General features: G+C 40.2%; 1 protein-coding gene and 1 long non-coding RNA gene across 3 annotated transcripts; both read right to left on the bottom strand.

The window, feature by feature from the left end:
* Window positions 1-7,027: 7,027 nt before the first annotated feature.
* On the bottom strand, window positions 7,028-8,484 carry LOC134458291 (uncharacterized). 2 transcript variants are annotated; one of them, XR_010036559.1, is made up of 4 exons: window positions 8,398-8,484; window positions 8,096-8,142; window positions 7,750-7,808; window positions 7,028-7,254 (listed from the first exon to the last, which is right to left on the bottom strand). It is a non-coding gene; the product is annotated as an uncharacterized LOC134458291 (long non-coding RNA). The 2 variants fall into 2 exon arrangements; XR_010036558.1 differs by lacking the exon at window positions 8,398-8,484 and having other exon boundaries at window positions 8,096-8,383.
* Window positions 8,485-9,950: 1,466 nt separating this feature from the next.
* LOC134458287 (uncharacterized) lies at window positions 9,951-20,749 on the bottom strand. Its single transcript, XM_063210514.1, has 9 exons — window positions 20,683-20,749; window positions 19,672-19,787; window positions 12,228-12,370; window positions 11,931-12,015; window positions 11,641-11,791; window positions 11,322-11,515; window positions 10,866-11,001; window positions 10,643-10,770; window positions 9,951-10,516 (listed from the first exon to the last, which is right to left on the bottom strand). The coding sequence occupies exons 1-9, from the start codon at window positions 20,747-20,749 to the stop codon at window positions 10,217-10,219; spliced, it is 1,320 nt and encodes a 439-aa protein (XP_063066584.1). The 3' UTR covers window positions 9,951-10,216.
* Window positions 20,750-22,156: the final 1,407 nt, after the last annotated feature.

Here is a 22,156-nt window from a genome sequence, read left to right as displayed (position 1 = left end):
TTCCAAAGTTCAAGCTGCAAGGAGATGACTGTAACTGTATCAGTACAATCAGTACACTCTGTCTGGCCGTCTTGGTTTAGACTTGCCACTGGAATTGTGAAATACAGAATGCAATACGTGGATTGGCAAAGGTAAATGTGTCATGAAAGACTGTGGGAAAGTGTAAGCAGGGCAACTGATAGTTTTGGCCTGGCCCAGGACAAAGTCATTTAAAAATGCCCACCACAATACAATGTGCAGTAATAAGGACCCAGATCTGGGCCCCCTCCCTCCCATGTGTCGTCAGGCCTGGCCACAAGTATTGTGACATACAGAGTGCGGTATGTGGATTGGCACAGGTCACAGGCGACTCTAAGGTCAGCAGGAGCCCCAAGCGAAAATTCAAAGGAATGAACATTACAAACAAAATATTCACTACTGTAGTAAAAATGTAAGATGTTATTCACCATCTAGGGGTTTGGGGGCCCCAAGCAGGAGCCTGCCTAGCCTGGTGACAAGATGCGTCTCTGGCACAGGTCAATGTGACCTGATAGACCATGGGAAAGAGCATGCCTCCTCTGTGTTCATTTCCATTTCCTTACTTTTCCTGTCATACAGTAGTTCAATGTCTTCAATCGTACAAGCAGCTAAATTAAGACAAAGTAATTACTTTTACCATGTAGTTTTTCTTTTATAATTTTGTTGAAATTGGGCTGCGGATCTGAGGTAATCCTCAGGTCCTTGGTCTAATAAAAGAAAACTGGTTCGACGTCATCCAAACAATGTTCTTGCCAAGACCACCTATCAAAGAACTTCAACATTATTTTTTTCCTAAAACTTAATTCAATTATTAACTGGCATTCCCCAGTTGATTAACCTCATTCAGTCTTGATTGCAATTATCACACAAAGTTCTTTTTTCAGTGATTATCCAAGAATTACATAATGTTTGAAAAAAAACCTTTCTTTTCCCCTATACAACTAATTTTCTCTCTCTCTCTCTCTCTCTCTCTCTCTCTCTCTCTCACACACACACACACACACACACACACACACTCACAGACACAGACACAGACACAGACACAGACACACACACACACACACACACAATCTCTCTCTCTCTCTCTCTCTCTCTCTCATTCTAACTGTGAAATATATGGTTAAGACCCAGTGTGCTGTGTCGGCCTAATTGTCATTCCGTTGTCTGGTGTGGCGTCAGGGGATGGAAGGGAGGAAGGGCAGGCCTGCCCAGAAAGATGATGATTGCGCCACTCTCCCTCTGGATATTTGATTAAAGTCGCTTACATAATACTCTGTATGCAGAGCAGGGGGCTGGGAGGATGTGACAATAGCCTACTAGCATAATAACCTTGCAACATTAGGGGGAAAGACATTGTGAGGTCACAACGCAGTGTGAATCGATAGAAGCGTTGGGATTGGATGAATCCCAAACACCCGATTTGATGACTTGGCCTAACACCTGTGTGCAATTGTCTGGCTTCGTTTGGGACTTTGGGAGGGTTTATCGGAAAGTCCCGGAAGAAATTAAAATCTAATTAAAATGGGTCCACACCCTTTCAATCATTTTTTTTCTGCCTTTGATTGTCTGGTGCAGAATGACCGCTTGACCTTTGCAGGATGTTGCAAGATCCATTTGTCCTCAAGTGATGACATTTTCTATTATAGGATTACTTTGATCCCTTTTCAAACAATATTTCACCGCTTGGACAAACGTTACATAAGTTCTCCTAATAAATGACTCACTCATTGATATTTTCAGCCAACAATTTCAATGGCCAAAGGCCCTTTGCCTAACTCAGGCTATTGAAAAAAGGCATAGAAAGGCAAATGCAGAAATATCATAAGCACTTCCATGTTAAATATAGCCAGAGGGGTATGTCAGACCTGACAAGACAAGGGAATCAGACAAGGGTGGGACAAAGGGGTCAGTTGTCCAGGGGGTGAGAGAGGCCACAAAATGGGGTCCTCCTTGCACTGTACGCATTGTGTGGGGGTCATTTCAGATATTTTTTTCCTGGGCCCGGCTAAACCTGTTAGCAACCCTGTACATGTCAATTGCATGATTAAGGTCATTGTGTTGAATCCATTCGAAGAGTTAAACCCCCTATGCCCCTCTATCATCCCGGCAGTGGCCCAGTAATCTTTTTTATCATTAGCAAACCACTTCCATCAGTGCACTTCACATCACACCACACACTGCATGTGTGTCCTTGGCTATGGCACAAGGACCCACATGGACAGACCTTTGCGTGCGTGCATGTGTGTGTGCATGCGTGCGTGCGTGTACGCGTGTTTGCCCTTGGATATAACACAGCAGTCTGGCTTCACATGCTCTGGTGGCCTGGTAAAAACTTATGCAAAAGCACACATAGACACAAACATGATGGAGTACTGAGGTTTGTGTGAAGACTAAACATGTGAAGCATAACCATTGTTAGTGTCGAAGAAGAGGATTTTTCTGTGCTGTGTCAAATGCAAAATGTGTGTACATGCTGGTCTGTTCATTGCGTTATTTTGCACTACGTGTGTGTCTGTGTGTGGTTGTGTCTCTGTGTGTGTGGGTGCATGTCTGTGTGTGCATGTATGCATGCGTGTGTGTCCGTACGTGTGTGTGCATGCGTGTGTGTGTACGTTGCGTGCGTGCGTGTGAGTATGCACGCGCACCCACATCTGTGTCTTTGTGTCTGTGTACTGTCTGTCTGCATGTGTGAGTGTGTGTATGTCTGCATGTGTGAGTGTGTGCATGTCTTTATGTACTGTATGTGTGTGTGTGTTATCTTGGGAGGAAGGGTGCTGACGCAGTCTCTGGACATTCCGTAGTGCTGCGGAAGAGAAGTGCTGCTCGTGACTAAGTCCTCATGAAGACGAATGGCCATTTACTGGGGCTTATCCACTTACTATCAACCCGATCTGCACATAACAAATGTCTGAGCAAGCTTATTATAGCATAGACCTCCCAGTCCAGTCCGGCCCAATACAAAACACAAACACAGACACATCATGACGAGCCACACTAACACACATAGTCCTGTTACGCACACACCGGTGCTTACGTCAGTACGCCATGTTGTTGTTTCCTCCACTTCCTTTGCCTGCTCATTCATGTGTGTGAGCACGCACACACACACACACTCACACGCACACACAAACACACATAGACACACGCAAACACACACAACTTGAGACATACGCGTGCACACGCACACACACACACACAAATGTAGACACACACAAATATACTGACACATTTGTTGCGTGCTAATGGGTTGCTAATTGATGCTGATACCGATATCACAACCACACACACACACACACACACACACACACACACACACACACACACGGGCGTAAAATTGCGTATGGACACTATGGACGTGTCCATACCAATATTTGGATACGTTGAAAATGGCCATACCAATTTTGAAGGGGTAATTGCACGGCAGTCGGAAAATAAATGGTTAACTTTACCCTCATCAGTACCTTCTGCCAAAGACGGCGTGTCATTGGTGGGGACAGCCTTGCTATCTGTGATTGGCTCATCTTCCTGCACTATCGTTGCTAGGTTGGTAGCTAAGCGCGTGGGGACAGCAGAATGACAGCTGACGAGAATAACAGAAATATTCAGCTCTGACGGAATAACGGGAAAACAGCTGCCAACGTATGGTCTACTGGTATACGCCGAGTCGTCATGTCTGCCTCGGGCAGGAAAAGGAAACTGACGGACATAAGAGGCTATTTCACCAAGTCAGCGGTAAGTTTATCACAGAACAGCCTTGTAAAAACCTGTTCGGTCACGTCCCCCCTCAGTGAAATGTCGCTTCACACACTGTGGAGGCGGACGTCCGAGCTGCTAAAATGACATCTAAGTTTTGTTTAATGCTGTCTAGAACTAAGTAGCTGTAAATGCCGTGGCTTTAACGGATAGGTGTAGAAATGCACCGCGAACTGATTGCACAAAACGTTTAGACCTCATTACTCTGATCTGATCTGTCTTGTTTTAAGCTAGTCGGTTAATGCTACGGTCACAGACATAGCCTAGATCTATGGCTACGGTTAGCATCTTAGAACTCTGTAATGATGACAACAAACTAACCGTATTCATTGATCAAATAATACAGTTTAACGTTCAATATTCTATAGGTTATAGACATACTGTGTTTTCGTGGATGCTACATTTGATTAAACGGGGTCGGGCTAAACATGTTACATTTCTTGTCACTTTCCTCATTTAGAAGAAGTAAGCCTACCGGTAACTAAGTTGCTACGAGTCATTGCGTGGCTACTGATATGACTTTTATGAAGACATCCTGTATTCGGTATATGCTACAAAAGTATTGATAGGGTCCCAAAGAAAAACAAATAATAATCTGTCATTATCATGCATTGTGTTCTACAGCCACAACAAGACAACAGCTCTGCAGGTCAGCCACACCACAACAGCTCTGCAAACCTATCTCCACCAGCCAGACAGGTAGGCCTATACTGTATTTCATGTGGCTTTCAAATGTGCCATTGACAGCTTAAATGAACTGTAATAATCACATAATGTTGAAGGCAAATTCAGACATTGCTCTACTTGAATAGGATGCACCAACAACAGATGTAAACTGTGTTATTATTATTTGAGTATTATTATTCATTGGGTACAAAAGACAAAAAAAATAATAATCTGTCATGTAAGTTATGTCTCACTGTGAATAACCTGAACAAGAATTAATAAAAATTTTGCTGGACCTTAATATTTTGACTACTGGTGTTTTATTTTTGCGGGAACTGTACAGAGCTGATAAATTCTCACTGGTAACTATAATGGTACTCATCTATGCAGTGTGCACTTAAAACTTCATCAGTTAATTTACACACAATTAAAATCAATCAAAATGCCCCAAGACTGCAGCACCCAAACTCATATTACCTGCTTTACTTACTCAGATCCTGATTTTTCAGAAATAACAAAACATCTTACACATGCCAGACACTTTAATTATTTGCTTACCAAAAAAAAAAATCTCAATCTTGCCAATCTTGTGCCCTGTGAATCAAAAGGGTTTTGTCACTATCCACTCCAGAATTGGTTTAAATGCTGGAAATTGCGTCTAAAAAATGCAATTTTTTCGGGGAGAGAACCTCCAGACTAAATGCAACGTACGGACACATTATGTCCCCACCAATGTCAACAACATTGTTACGCCCTTGCACACACACACACACACACACACACGCGTCCATAGACAGCCAGGAGAAGAGATGGGAGAAGCGGCAGAAGCCTGAGGGTTAGCATCAGGGCTATAGGGCTAATCACGGACTGCTCGGGCTAGCCGTTAATCACATGGTGGTCAAGGGGCGGAAATCGCTATTCAGACATAAAACTATTCCGACACCCCACATGCAATAGGGTTAGGATTAGGGTCAGGGTCAGGGTTATGGTAACTGCATGCACCCTCCATGAACTGAAAAAACTTGAGCAACGTACCACAAACCACAGAAATGGCCGATTTCAGTGGGAAGCGTGCCGGTACTCAGACAATAGACATCAATGTCTGAATAGCGGCATGTCTGAAAAGTGCCATGTAACCGTGGTCAAGATCTGACACAGATACAGACAGGCGCCAACCACTCGGGGCCTACAGCTGTAGAGCACAGCTGCTCTTTTTGGGAACCATCAGTCTCTTTGACACATGCATTCTCACCCACTGCACTCAATCTATAGAGCTTGGGAACGTTTATACTGTAATGCACTCAGATCAACTGCAGTGTGTGTGTGTGTGTGTGTGTGTGTGTGTGTGTGTGTGTGTGTGTGTGTGTGTGTGTGTGTGCGTGCGTGCGTACGTGTGTGTATAATGGGTGGTGACCCTAGAGGAGGGATATATGCATGTTAAGTGTTGTGGATTAATCTTTTTATGCAGTGTGTGTGTCTGTGTGTGTCTTGCGCAGCTGTAGGGTGTTGCTAGATGGGGCCTGCAACAGCTGTCTGAGATACACTCTAAAAAATGCTGGGTTAAAAATAACCCAAAAATAACCCAACGCAAGGTTGAAAATGACACTATCCCAGCATGGGTTGGAATAACCTAACATGCTGGGTTACACATTTTAACCCAACATATTGGGTCATGTTGGGTTATGAAATGTTGGGTTAAAATGGATTAAATCTACCCAATGTTTGGGTTATAAAAGTTAAGTAAAATCTTTGGTAAACCAAAACTCTTACTGCCATGGTTTCCCATCATCTGTGCTAAAGCAATGCTAAATTAATAAATTACTATTTTGTAAAAAACAATATAATGGGAAAACAGTGGCAGTAAAAAATGTGGTTTACCCAAGTTATTGTATTCATTTAATGTCTTTATGTAATGTTAATTAATAATGGCATAATGCAAATACTACACAAATACAGCTTATAAAGTAGAAAGTCAGTTTATTTAATATTCTAAAAAACAAAAATTAATCAAGCATTCAATTAACAACCACGATCCCAGTAGGTATTAAGGGCAAAAAAAAAAACATTAACACAGAAATAAGCAAAACACTTGGCTTCTAACTGAAATGGCCATAACCATTAAGAAACCTTTCCTGCACCAAAGACTATTTGTCTTGCCTTCAGGCGTTAAATAAAATAAATAAATAAATAAATAATAAAAATAAAATAAAAAACATACGGTAGCAGCCAAAAAGATTACAATGAAATACTGGCAATAAAAAGATAATACAACACACCATACTATAATATGCAGTACGGATAACTCATTTGAATTGGACTTATTTAAAAGTTCAAGTTTACTATGCGCAAGGGATTTTAAAAAGGTGCAGTGTGTAAGATTGTGTCCAATGTAGGTATTACAGCTACTCTATTCATTGAAACAGTGCTGCGAAATGCCAAAAATTATGTTTTCATGAATAAGTAGTAAACTAATATTTTCGAGGGGAGGGGTAGGATTCGGTGACTAGGGGGTGGGATGGATCTCATCTAATATTTTTTAACACTATAATTAAAAAAAAATATTTTTACTAAAGACACACACATAATTAATTAAAACAACACTGACATCCAGAAAGACATCCAGTAGTGTGTGTGTGTGTGTGTGTGTGTGTGTGTGTGTGTGTGTGTGTGTGTGTGTGTGTGTGTGTGTGTGTGTGTGTGTGTGCGTGCTCGTGTGTGTGCACACGTTACTCGCGCTCTCCCTGGCTGTGTGGAGAGTCAGGGCAGGGATCATCATCCCCCTCAGTCTTATGAGAGAAGACTGCAGCCAGAGGAACACTAAAACGAAGACATTTCAGCTGTTAGTTCATTGAAATACACATGAAGATCTCTTTTCCAAAATGAGATAAAAGCCATTTAATTCCTATTTTTTGTTTTATTATTATTTTTTATTTACTTATTCATTTATTTTTAAATTAAATATTTTTTTTATTTTTATCTGGTATTTTCAGAACAAATGTAAACATTATAGTGATATTAGCAACAAATAGACAATAAAAACACTTAATTTTGGAATATTTTTGAAAATGGATTTATAGCATTTTGGAAAAGAGCTCTTCATATACATTTTTACACTATGTGCATGAGAAACATTACTATGGATCTGATTAACACTGTGAGGTACATAATACATCTTCACATGGTGCAGAGGAAACAGGGAAGAGGTACCGTGCGTACTGTACACATATTGTGCTCATATTTGCGCTGGTTTCTACGATGGCTTGATAAATGAGGGCCAGTATGTTTTGCATACATTTACAATATCTTACTCACCTCTAGCAAATGTAGACGGTTCCCATCCAGCAGCAAGGAGTGCCCGGCTGTCTCCTCAGCTGCGGAGATAAACACACAACAACAACAAAAATCAACATCCTCCTCAGTCAGCATGTCTTTATGGGAGACGGTGGCAATCAAACTAACATTATGGAAACATATTTATATACAACAAGAATTCATAGGATAAGTATAATTGCTAGCTTGGAGCTAACATTTGCACTGCCAGACTCATATCAGAGAACAGCTGGAAACACAACAGAAAGAATTTCTAATTAACAGTGGGAGATACACACCATTTTATGTCATTGACATGCATCTTGTGTAGATTTGATATTCAACTCACCTCTAGCAACTTAAGACAGCTCCTATCCAGCAGTAAGGCGTGCCTGGCTGCGCACACACAACAAAAAGATGACTAATATCCATCCCTGATTGACAACATGCAATTCAGACGATTTTTTTTTGGTATTTGAAACAAGATATATCCAGTAGTGCTCAATAAAATTACAAGGACGTTTCGGGAGGCCATAGTAAAGGTATAGAAAGCCAACAGACCCAACAGGCCTGCAATGCATGGTACTCTTACACTGCTATTTTTATGAGCAATACTGTACATTTTGTGTAGATTTATCAAAATCTGCTCACCTCAGCATATTTAGGCATGTACTGAAACCAGACAGCTTCCATCCAACAGCAAGTGTCTTGGGTAGAGTAGAGAGTAGAACTGGGTAGCTGTAAAACAGAATAATGCACAGCATAACATGACTATGCTGATTACCCATGTGAGAAATATGTACTGCTAGATCTTTGACAACAAATGTGTGTACATTCATAAAACTTCACTCAACTCAAGCATCTCTATGCAGCTCCAGTTTAGCAACAAGGACTCCTTGGCCATCTTCTCAGCTACAGAGTGGAAAAATATCTGACACAAACATCACTAAACATCTCTGATTAATGGTGTGAGACTGACTGTTATTCTTTTTTTTTTTTTTACAACATTTTTGTGTAGATTATTTCGATTTTCTCACCTTTAAAAACAGTCACATTTTCTCTGCATTTTCAAGCATTTTGGTGTCAGTGTGTGACAGCTCCCTATCGACTGAGCTACCAAACATTACCATCGCTTTGTTACGTGGGGGTACAGCTGCAACTTAACTTATTATTTAATTAACTTAATTTGTAATGTTTATCACTAATGATCTCATATATAATACACAGATACAGATTAAGCTCACAAAATACAGTTAGTTTATTTCTTACAATTTCATTTACAGTATGTAAAAACAATTTTGAAAAAGTGACATAAAAATCAGTTCCACACTTGGACAACAAAGATTCAATAGTTTAATTTAATACAGTGCGAATTATATTTCTCAGCATCTAACTTAAACGGCTACGAACAAAACACTATCATTCACACGCCACACACGCAGCATCTAACTTAAAACCACACACGAAGACAACAACTACCATTCAAACACCACACACGCAGCCTCTAACTTAAACGGCCATGAAGACAACAACTACCATTCAAACACCACACACGCAGCCTCTAACTTAAACGGCCATGAAGACAACAACTACCATTCACACACCACACAGGCAGCCTCTAACTTAAACGGCTACAAAGACAACAACTACCATTCAAACACCACACACGCAGCCTCTAACTTAAACGGCCACGAAGACAACAACTACCATTCAAACACCACACACGCAGCCTCTAACTTAAACGGCCACGAAGACAACAACTACCATTCAAACACCACACACGCAGCCTCTAACTTAAACGGCTACAAAGACAACAACTACCATTCAAACACCACACACGCAGCCTCTAACTTAAACGGCTACAAAGACAACAACTACCATTCAAAAACCACACACGCAGCCTCTAACTTAAACGGCCACGAAGACAACAACTACCATTCAAACACCACACACGCAGCCTCTAACTTAAACGGCCATGAAGACAACAACTACCATTCAAACACCACACACGCAGCCTCTAACTTAAACGGCCATGAAGACAACAACTACCATTCACACACCACACAGGCAGCCTCTAACTTAAACGGCTACAAAGACAACAACTACCATTCAAACACCACACACGCAGCCTCTAACTTAAACGGCCACGAAGACAACAACTACCATTCAAACACCACACACGCAGCCTCTAACTTAAACGGCCACGAAGACAACAACTACCATTCAAACACCACACACGCAGCCTCTAACTTAAACGGCTACAAAGACAACAACTACCATTCAAACACCACACACGCAGCCTCTAACTTAAACGGCTACAAAGACAACAACTACCATTCAAAAACCACACACGCAGCCTCTAACTTAAACGGCCACGAAGACAACAACTACCATTCAAACACCACACACGCAGCCTCTAACTTAAACGGCTACAAAGACAACAACTACCATTCAGATAACACACGCTGACTTAAACGGCTGCAGAAAATTGTGCCCTTAGAACTTGAACAGTTGGTCGCACTGCACCAGGGATTTCATAAACGGTTTGTAAAAATTCATAAACTTGGGCACAGGCATTGGGGTACTTCAGGTCAAAAACATAATATGCTTTGAAGCACATGTCGACAGCATCCAAAAGAGTTGAATGTGTTAAAGCTTGGCCATTTATGATAGAAAATGCCTGTGAGCAGTCATGACCATGACCCAACATTAAAACAAATGGATGTTCCATTCGAGTGTTCGTCAAATATTCTGCCATATTTGTACCAACCTGAAAGAGGAAAAAGTAGATTTGAGGAAATGTCCTATTGAAAAACAGGCCTAAAAATTGGGAATTGGGAAATTATCAAACATATTGCTTTTGAATGTGTTCAAAATAGTAAATATCGCAACTCACAGGCTGGGTGTCAATGAATGCAGATTTGCACTCCTGTATGGATGGGCGCACCATTTTTCTTCCCTCTTTGTAAGGATAGGGCGGTATTACCATTGGCAATAACTGTAATGCCACGTCACCACGTTTGTCTGAAATATATTTCAAGAAAATGTATTTAGTGTCACCTCTATCCTCCTTCCAGTAAAACAAGCTAGTTACAGGTGAGGGCAGACAGTTCACATACCTGCAGGCAGGTATTCCAGGCTTGGATTTCTTTGTTGTTGCTGAGCCATCTGAATGATTTTTTCAGCAAACCCACTGCACCAATTGTCCATTTTTCGGGACGCATCAGGATGAAGTAATTCAAAATCCTGGGAAATCTACAAGCAGAGTAAAACAAATGTAACTTAGAAACCATTAACATCCTCTTTCTCTGCCTCAGCCATCGCAATGATCCATATTCCTGTGTTTATTGTAATTAAGAGCTTCGGAAAAAAGTGTTAACCAGTACTACTCAGTAATAGTGTCAATGTTAGTTCTGGCCAGGCCATGGTAGTCAAGAAACTTGCGACTTTCCCTGCTCCTCTCAATTCTATCAACTAATTGGTCCAGGTGAATGTCCTAAGCCCACCATGTTTCTTCCCTAATGATTGGTACTGATCAAATCTGTACAACAGAAACAACTAATTAATCATCTTACCATGCCAGGGGTATCCACCAGGCGAGGGAATTCCGAAATTATGTCAGCTATGGCCTTTGACCCATTGGCCCGAATCCACCTGGCTCTGTAACCAGCTGTCTTTTTCATAAAATCTGCTACCTGGCTCTGAGGCCACAGGTTGGTTTTGAGCCACATTGACATTTGTACAGCATCCTCTGGAGTCACAGTGTCTTCTGTGGGGTGGGTGGTTAATTCACACACTGTTAGAGACAATATTTTAAGCCCCCCTCCTCTCTAATTTAATATGGTTTGATCTCCACCAGAATCATGTGGATAAACAAACAGTAATCGTGTTTACCTGGCAAAACGGACACGACAATGGTAGTTGGTACTGATACTTCTTGCGAAGTCCGTGAGCCCCTACGCAACCTTTTACGCACATTACGGAGTCTTTCTTCCAGAAAACCTGTGGCAGGCCTGTGGTGCCTCCCTGGTGTGTACCATGCGTCCTAGAGAAAAGAAGAGGGTATACGTTAGAAAACAAACAATATGGAGAAAGGACAATGTCTATCCTGCCCTATCACGATTTACAAAATATATCGCCATATTGCCCAGCCCTACCCGAGGGTCATAATTGTTGTTACTCACATAACCAGTGCCCTGGGTATCTTTAAGGGATGGAAACTGGTCCACCACCGCAACCGCTAAGGCAGCCTTCAGTCGTGAGCTAGGGCTGCAGGAAGGTTAGCATACAGTTAAAACAAATTTGATCAATACAATATGTTAACTTTTTTGTTTAAAGGTGATGGTGCAGGTTAAAAAATAATACATTTTCACCACTTTGTTGTTTGTAATACACAGGGTGCTTGCTCTTTTTCCAAACTGAAATTCCATACTTTTTCCAGACTTTTTTAAAACTAATGTAATATAAGTACCAGTACTCACTTTTCTCCAAATCGTTCGATCAAATGAGATACGAGAATTCGCACCATTGACCTCCGCTCGTTAAGTCCAATCAGACTATTATTGTCCAAGTTGAACACGATTGATCGTCCATCTGGACTTTTTTCCAGAATGTTACGTATATCCTGGTGAAATGCAATAGAAAGAAATATTAAATTAAAAATACATACAGTAATTGACGTTGTCATGAAATTCAAGCAATAAGCCACGAGAGGCCGTGGGTTTACACTCGATTTACAACGGCTAGGGGAGTTGGAGCATGACGTGAAGCTCTTCACAAAACTTAAATAAACATCTACACTATATTGGCCAAAGTATTTAGCCACCTGCCTTGACTCACATATGAACTATAGCGCCATCCCATTCCTAACCCATAGGGCTCAATATGATGTCGGTCCACTTTTCCCAGCTATAAATAGTTTTGTCCATATAGTGTACATACATAGACATACCACTACTTACAAATGAGTGAGCGCCGTCAACATCATGCTGCAACACAGCGACATCGCGACACTCACGTTGTGGCACACACACAGAGTTTGGCTGAAAATGAAACATTTAAGAGTTAGTAGATATAGTGGAAATATTTCGCTATAATTACAGTACCAAGTGTTAATGAGTACAGCCCTTTCAAAAAGCAATATTGTCAAACTTTCAACTATATTTCAATAATCATACAAGTTATTTCCAATATGTGTATAGATTGAGTTTAATACAACCTCTGTTGAGCTTACAACAGTAAGTAACGTTGACTACATCAGTCACACATAACATACAGTGCCCAGCGTTAATGAGTACACCCCGTTGAAAACCAACATTTTGGAACATATTTCATTAATCACACAAGTTATTTCCAATATGTGCATAGATTGAGTTTAATACAACATCTGTTGAGCGTACAACAGAAAAGAAAGGTTGAGTACATCATCACCCCCCACCCATTTTCACAAAACTATGGAGGTGCAGAATGAGTACACCCCCAATGTTAAAACTCCATAGAGACAACAGTGATCTGCTTCAGTAATCTCTGTATGTGTTGGCAATATCTACTGAGATAACGGAAGCAGATCACTATTGTCTATATGGGGTTTTAAAATTGGAGGTGTACTCATTTTGCACCGCCATAATTTTGTAAAAATGGCAAAAACTTGATGTAGTCAACCTTACTCTTCGCTTGTAAGCAAAACAGATGTTGAATTAACTCAATCTGTACACATATTGGAAATAACTTGTGTGATAATTGAAATATGTTGCTTTTCAATGGGGTGTACTCATTAACACTGGGCACTGTAGGTTAAGATTAACAAGAGTTAAGAGTATTGACTGTTGGGTCTGTCCTATAGGGTTGATAAATAAGACAAATTACACTATTCAACAAAGAACAAACATAAAGGGCATCCAGGTAAAATGCAGAGGGTGTTAAGTTATAAGACTAATGTCAAGTCAAATATACAAATAGCCGTCAAGGGGGTTTAGGAAATGTATTCAATCTATTAACATGGAGGTGTACTCACTTTTGGACCTCCATAATTTTGTGAAAATGTCGTTTAAGTGACGTAGTCAACCTTACTTGTCTGTTGTAAGCTCAACAGATGTTGTATAAAACTCAATCTATGAACATACTGGAAATAACTGTATTAAAATGATGTTGCATTTCAAAAGGGGTGTACTCATTAACGCTGGGCACTGTAAAATGTCACAGCGTGTTGTGTCGTGGGGATGTGCTACCTGCTACAAAGAATACTTACCTCACTTACCACTACTTACCTTTAGCTGGATCATACATGGGAAATAGACTACTTAAGCCATACGAGGGTCTGTCTCATAGAGGTAGAAAATAACACTAGAGAGGACCCCGCCCCCCCTTTTACGGCAATCTGTAGCGGCCATTATCTGGAGGTAGATCAGAGAAATGGAAATTAACGGAGAACGAGGCTCACCTCTGTCAAAAATGGCTTAATCATGTGAAAATATCCATCAACACACTATACAAGGACAATAGTTGAAGTGTGTTGCTAACTATGTTCATAAAATATATTATTTGATTTTTACATGTATTTTATCGACTCATATTATTTAAGTAGATATTTAGCCTGACATTTCAAATCTGGTCTTTGATTAAAGTGTTACTTCATATTTACACAGTTTTAGTTAATTTCTTGACAGGGGTGGGCGTGTTCTCCATTGACTTGCATTGCCTGAAAGTACCTACACTACCTACGGAAGTTAGGAAGCTCCAGTTGCCATTTCCCAGTGCTGTCGCAAATTGCTGTGTCCTCTCTAGTGTTATTTTCTACCTCTATGGTCTGTGTCTAAATATTATGGACCTGGCACAAGTACTTCTGGAGATAACTAAGCCTCAACGTGGTCACACTGGTAATGATACCAAAACCATCTATTTACAGATTTTTAGTGGGAATTGTCCAAAATGTGCTGACTCTAGCTGCAATGACCCCTGAGATACCTAGAAAAGACATATTTCATTAGATAACTTGTGTAAAAGAAGTTGCTATGATTTAAGTAAGGCATAAAACAATATAACAGCGGAATATAATTAGAACTAAGATAAAATAATAATAATAATTAAATAAAAACTGGGAAGAATCTCATATTCGTCAAGGCACTTAAAATAGTCTGTATCTCATGGAAACATAACAATAATCATCATTCATATTATAGGACTTCATAACATGCAGAGGATGATGGTCAGCAATTGATTCCAAGTCAACGGCCTGGATTGAGGGCACAGGACACACCGAATAAGCAAAATGGTGCCTTGTGAACCCTGTTGTTTCCCAGTCTTGTACTATGACTTTGACAGTGGCTTCAATGACAACAATTGTTTTAATGGTGCCAAACTGAGGGTCACCATTAGCAGAATGAGAAATGAGGAGAGTCATTCCTGGCCTATATCTGGTCCCTTTGTACTGAATCCATGATGGCAGGTACACCTCTGTGTACATGGCAATGCCATCAAAACTCGACTTCACCTCATTGAAACCCTCTATTATTCCAAGAAGAGAAGTACATCCTGGTCCAACTTGGCGCTCGTGTGTGAACAGCTGGCCAGAGAGAAGTGTATAACACATCATCATCTGGTGCTTGAAGGCCTGAGTTTTACAGATATTCCTGAAGTTGCATGTAACATGGCTTACACGCTTAAAGAATGCATGTTTAGCCTCAAACCGCATCGACCAGAAATGGGCAAGGGGCCCCAATTTCATGGTTGCACCAGGGTAATGTGTCATGAAGTGATGTTTTGGCTTCAGGTGGCGATCGGGGTATAGAGCCAAGAAAAGACTATGATGCTCCTCAATTAAATGGCGCATGAAGACCACCACTCCAGGTGTCAATTGAGGAGAGAATATGATCTCCATGCAGGCCAATAGACACAACAGCAAATCCCAGTACTTATTGCCTTCTGGTACCAAATCCCCTATCATGAGAGGCAGTAGCCTCAGGAGGCACCAGGTCTGTGATGCAGTTTGCCTAAACGACGCGTCTGGATTCTTAAGATCCTGGGGTTTGATGGCAGATGGTTTATTATGCGAATCTGAAAACCCGTAATCAAAACTTGTGATTCGGTAATTCACCTGATCCAGTGTCACATGGGTAGATGACGGATAGGCAGCAAAAAACATTTTTTTCACAAAACATTGTTTATGAGGGAAAAAAGTATATGTCTACGTAGTACAGCAATTAATCTTTCAAAAAATCCAAGTGGTCACAATGTTGGTCTATTCATTGATTATTTATTTACATTGATAAAGCAATTTGCTGAAAATATGTCCTTTGGTGTGACGTTAAGAAATAAATATATTAAGTAATGTAGAAATGGCTTGATGGAGTTTTATGAACATTGTTACACTCTTCATATTTATTGCAATTTTTTTAAGTCTTAATTTAATGACAAATTACCATTTAAGTATTTTTTTTTCCCATTAGATGTGAGATTATTAGAAACCTTCGAGGAAAAACAGGGATATCTTTCTTTTAAATGTTCAAAATTGTCCGAATTTATACTAACTTTTCAGGGACGATCATTTGTTCTTCCCTAATGCAATATTCAGTGTTTATCAAACATATTGTTTAGCTCAAACAAATATTTGAGCGTTTAAAACATGTCACACCGTAGGACATTCATGTCACGCTAAAGGACAGAAATGCAAAACTGAGCCAGAAACAAATATATCAACATGATTATTTTGTCTTTTGATCATAAAGTAATGATGTAGTCAATATGGACCTACACTTTACACATATAAGTCTTTGAATCGTCGATTATCAGCCTATCGTAACTCTTAATGACAGCCATGCGGTCATTGAATGTAACCTGCAGAGCTCATAAGACTCATACTGAAGTGTGACCTTGGCATGACCATCACACTTTTGTAGGTATGCTATGACTGTCACACCATTGAACCTGTGTAGTGGCCAGTGCCTGTTTGGTATCTCAAGCTGGACAGCACATTTATGCTGTATATTGAGCTCTCCACAGCATACTTTATTCATCTATACTCCTCTATATACTCTCTCACTGATCTTTCCTTCACTGTTACCGTTATATTTTATGGTTTCAAAGCACCATTAATGACATTTTATATAATTTGACAGTATCTAAAATCAACAGCAAATATTCATCAGCAATGCAAGTATAAATGCAATGCAAGTATAAATTCCAAAGGCCAATAAAGGAAAAAGTAATTTGAATACACAATATTTATCTAGTCAAACAACAAAACAAAAAAATATGTACTACCAGTTGTTTTAAAAGCTATTTCTCAAATATCTAGTCCATTGTTGTGACCTGTTTGTCCTTTGGTGTGATACTCCAAAGTGTCACACCATAGGACTTTTACCATCACACCATAGGACTTTTACCATCACACCATAGGACTTTTGAGCTTTTGAGTTAATTTAAAGCCATGTCGTTGCCAACTGAAATACAATTTCACCTTTAGTAAGATGCATTTTCATACATCTACATATGAAAAAAATATGAAAAATATACACTATTGTCAAAATGTATTTTATGGCTGTCACACCAAAGGACTTCAAAACTAATACATCTTGTGGTAGCAAAACATAATTGATTGACTGAAGAACTCTGAGAGAAAATTCTAAAATCCACCCTTGCCATTGGCTTCTTAAGGGTCTAAAGTCACAATTTATGTACCGCTGGAGCTTCAACAATAGATAATTATCCACAGAATTAACCAAAAATATGATGTCACACCACAGGACATTGTTTTCTGCGACAAAGTTTCATAAGTCCATATGGTCTCAGAAAAACAGGGAAAAAATTAAGCATTGCCACTTGCTAAAATAGACACCTTGAAAAACATGCCAGGGTTGTTTAGACAAATGACTGAGCTTTGATTATTTATTTTAAAATGTTTTAATATGGAGAACCAGGCTTGCCTCAGTCACACCATAGGACAAATGTGACATTTGACTCAAAATTAAGTGTACTTATTTAAGCTCTGGATTTATTACACATTACTTTTTCACAACAACGACATTAGTTTAATCATTTAAAGCATTGACAATTTTGAAAGCATGAATTTACTTAATTTTAAGAGCCTGCGACAGCAAAATTTACACGTCACGTCATCTACCCACATGTTTCTCATCAATTAAAGACCCGAGTACCAGTTTGAGTTCAAGGCCACCAATTCCCTCAAGAATGTCATGCATGACATCGAAAACAGAGTTATCTGTGATGTGGTAGTGCTGCAAGAGGTTAAGGGAGCAATCTGTTTTTATCCCCGTTTCTGCTGGGTCATTAATCTGCAGGTCCCTACTGTAGTTTTCTCTGCTGCGCATCAAATCCTGATTCTCTGTCGTTTCCTGCCATAATGCTGTTTTTTTTATCCTACACGACCGACAAACACTGTTTGCGGAAAAGCTTTCCGTGTAGCCTAGGATGCCGTTTAAGCCTAAATTGTCGCCACACAATTGTGCTAAACCTGCCTTCACAGTACCTTTAAACATTAGAGTGCTTACCTCTATTCCGGAAACTTCCAATGCTGCTAGGTCCCTAACAATGCGACTAAGAATTGCATTAATGCCATATGTTTTAGCATCATCTGTTTTGTATACAGCCAGTAGGAAATGGGACTTAAGACTGGACATGTATTCAGATGGCAGACATTTAATCACAAAATATATGAAGCCCAGCTTGTGCACAGATGTCTTCGACCCTAAGGGATTGACCATTTCACAATCGTCTGCATACAGAACGATGGGAATGCTAAACTCTTCTGAAAAGAGGCGGTTGTTTGAAAAGACTGTACCGTCTTTAAAATCCTGAAGCCCTACATTTTCTGTCCCACTGCTATTACGCCATTCTAAGATTTTCTGCATTGTCCCCGGGCTTTCCAAGATCACCTTCAGCATCGCAGATATGGGGACACACTGGAAGGTGTCTCTCATGGCTACCTGTCTTACCGTTCCAGTTTGACGGTCTCTCTCCTGATTATAAGAAAAGCCAGGGAGGGGTACTGCCTCTGGCTGGATGAAGTAACCAGACTGTGTGAAATACTTCATCTGTTGGTACTCACTGGCTAAATCTCTAAATGGATGTTCCGCTACAGAAAACTGTTCTATGAGGGCCTCTGCGTCTGGTGTGCCAGATAGCCCAACATCTCTTAAAAAAGATACAGTCTTCTGCCTAAGGGTTCCAACTAAATCCCCTACCAAACTGGAGGTTTGCTCAACTACATCCTGCACTGCACTGACAGTTTGTGATGGCTTCGATTTTAGCCTGGCAAGAAACAAAGCTACCCTAGACTTAACACAATCATCTTCTAACCCATCCCATTCCTCTTCTTGCTCAGTGAATTCATGTACATTACAGTCAATTAAGTGAATCCCGCTCTGCCCTTCATGAAGGTCTGTGGAAGAATTTCCAATTTCAAATTCTGGTAAATGGCTCGACAAATGTTTCCTGAATGAACGGTAAATGCTGAAAGTACGGTGACACCCAATTTGCGCGCACTGAAATAATCCGGAAGAGCTGTGTATGTGGTGGACTGTTCGGAGATGTAATAAATATTGCGAGATGTTAACACCAATACGTCCCTGGCACTTGAAACAGACAAACATTTTTCAAAGACATTCAATACCTACCTGTAGTAACCCAACGGGCGGTCTATGCGGGAGGGACTAACTGCTGCAAAAAGTTGGTAGCGACACAATGAAAAAGACACATTCAAAACCTACCTGTAGTAGCCCAACGGGCGGTCTATGCGGGACTAACTGCTGCAAAAAGTTGGTAGCGACACAATGAAAAAGACACATTCAAAACCTACCTGTAGTAACCCAACTGGCAGTCTATGCGGGACTAACTGCTGCAAAAAGTTGGTAGCGACACAATGGAAAAGACACATTCAAAACAATGGAAAAGACACATTCAAAACCTTACCTCCAGCAATTCTTTCAATTTGTTTTCAAACTTCACCCTTTGTCCTACAAAGGGAATGACTGAGCTGAGGCAGTTGGAGTTTAGTAGATAAAACGCCTCCTTGTCGATTTTTTGAGCTGTAAAACATTACACACAACATAAAAATAAGTAAACAATATTAGTGATTGCTCACCTGTCTTGACTCACATTTGACCTTACGTGCCATCACATTCCTAACCCATAGGGTTCAATATGGCGTCTGCTTACATTTTGCAACAGGTTCAGCTGTTAGGGGAAGGCTGTCCCCACAAGGCTGGGGAGTGTTTTACCGGGAATAGAATGTGGACAGCCTTCCCCCAACAGTTGAAGCTGTAATAACTGCAAAAAGTGGAAAAGGTGGACCAAACATCACATTGAACCCTGAGATAAAAATGGGATGGCACATGAGATCATATGTGAGTCAAGGGAGGTGAGTAATCACTTTTGATGATACCGGTAGTCTATGCGTCTATGATGAATATAATATATGAATATATGAATAGAAAAGTACACAATATAAATGTATGCACATTAATATACATGTTTATGTCATTTTCAAAATGTAATAGAATTGATATACCACATTAATGTTTTAACACCAATTATTCTCAAACTGATACACTATATGGCCAAAAGTATTAAGCCACCTGCTTTGACTCACATATGAACTATAGTGCCATCCCATTCCTAAATACTTTTGGCCATATAGTGTATGTCAAGTGTTTATTAACAGAGGTGTTGGCCATGTAGTATCGACAGTTTAAATCGGTCTACAAACCATTTTCAAACCTGTTCTAACCCTACAACTTAGCCATAGAATATACAGTGTAAAAACAAAATTACATACTGTTGGGGTCCACATCTGGACTGCATGTTGAATAGGCTTGGCAGTTCTATGCTAAGACACTTGAAACGATTAAGGTGAATGCACCCCCAATGCTCGTTTGTGTTAACAATTCAATATTATTTGTTTAGTAATTTTAAATTTCAAACCTTCAAAAGTTGGAATCAATTCTCCCAGTCCCCAGGCCTCAAGGGTACGTTTGACGAAGTCATCCATCTTCAAAACAAATGTAAATGATCATTTTTAGATTAAAAAAACAAGACTCTAAATGACACTGTGAATAGTTTCATAGTGTAGTCCTATACAATTAACATGATCAACTAGGTTGGCCATATGTGAATCACAAAACAGATCACTGGTGTGTTTTATTACACACGTTTAATGAAACTTGGTATGGCACAGTAGAACCCCCTGGCTCCAATTGTATTCGGTGTTTGCAGAGTGTTATTTAAAACAGTAGATGGTGGTAATCGTATGCGAACTAAGCTAAACTCCGCGTTCACCCCGGGTGGGAGAGAGGGAGGGGAAGAAAAAGACGATACATCAACAATAAGTAGCTGCTGTGTTCAGGGCGCCGCCGCCTTGGGCCGGTGTAGCTCTGTTGATAATTTTAGATGTGGCCTGAGCCTTCACCCAATAATGTCGTCACCAGTTGATAGCAGCAATGAACCAGTAAAACATGACGGCGATTTTACTTCAGCCATTCCAACACGACCGATCAGAGGGGTATCTAGTGTTTACTAGAGGTGCTTAACTCGAATCTTTGAGGCGTCCGGATTGATTGGATCATTCCAAGGAGGGTATCCAGATTAGACGGATCAATCGGATCACACGGATCACTTATTTAAAATAAATAAAAATAATGTATTTTTTTAAAACGTTAAGTAGATATGCGCCTCGCCTTTGTTGTTCCATTTATCAATTCACGTTGATAAATCAAAGAGTAAGACAGTTTGATCAACAAAACTCACTTTATGAATGTAACAGTTCCTAAACTCATGCTGCGATCCGACCCACCTGGGTCTCCTCACTAAACATGCAACCACAACTCGAACAGCCTTTGGCAGCAGTGAAACGGCATGTTCCTGATTTTGCAATAAATAATGTGTGTGTTTGTATTTAAGAAGACTAAAAGTCAAACATTTGGGAGCAGAAGTCTAGTTGACGGAACTACATCGCCACCCATCGACTGACGTAAAAACTTCACCTTTTGACACCCCCTTAAAAACACACACACACACACACACACACACACACACACACACACACACACACACAGCCCGAACATAATGACAAGGTTTGGATATTCACCATTCATAAGTGTAATGAAATGCTGGGAAAAAATATATTACCACATCAACTTACCTCACAGAGCTCAAACCTCTCTCCAAACCTCTCTCCAAGATGGCTGACGTTGTCTGACAGAAAAGTTTTCAAGCGGCAGAGTTTTCTTGGAATCTCTGATATAACCCAATGGAGTTGGGTTACTGGTTGGGTTAATATTATGGGTTGAAATTACCCAACATAACCCAGCGGTCGTGTTAACCCAGCGTTTGGGTTACAAAAATAACCCAGCATTTTTTAGAGTGTATCTTTGAGATCTCTGACCTGGAAATTACAAGC

Source organism: Engraulis encrasicolus, chromosome 11 (assembly GCF_034702125.1).
Source record: "Engraulis encrasicolus isolate BLACKSEA-1 chromosome 11, IST_EnEncr_1.0, whole genome shotgun sequence".
Taxonomy (NCBI): Eukaryota; Metazoa; Chordata; class Actinopteri; order Clupeiformes; family Engraulidae; genus Engraulis; species Engraulis encrasicolus.
This window is presented reverse-complemented; position numbering and strand designations above follow the sequence as displayed.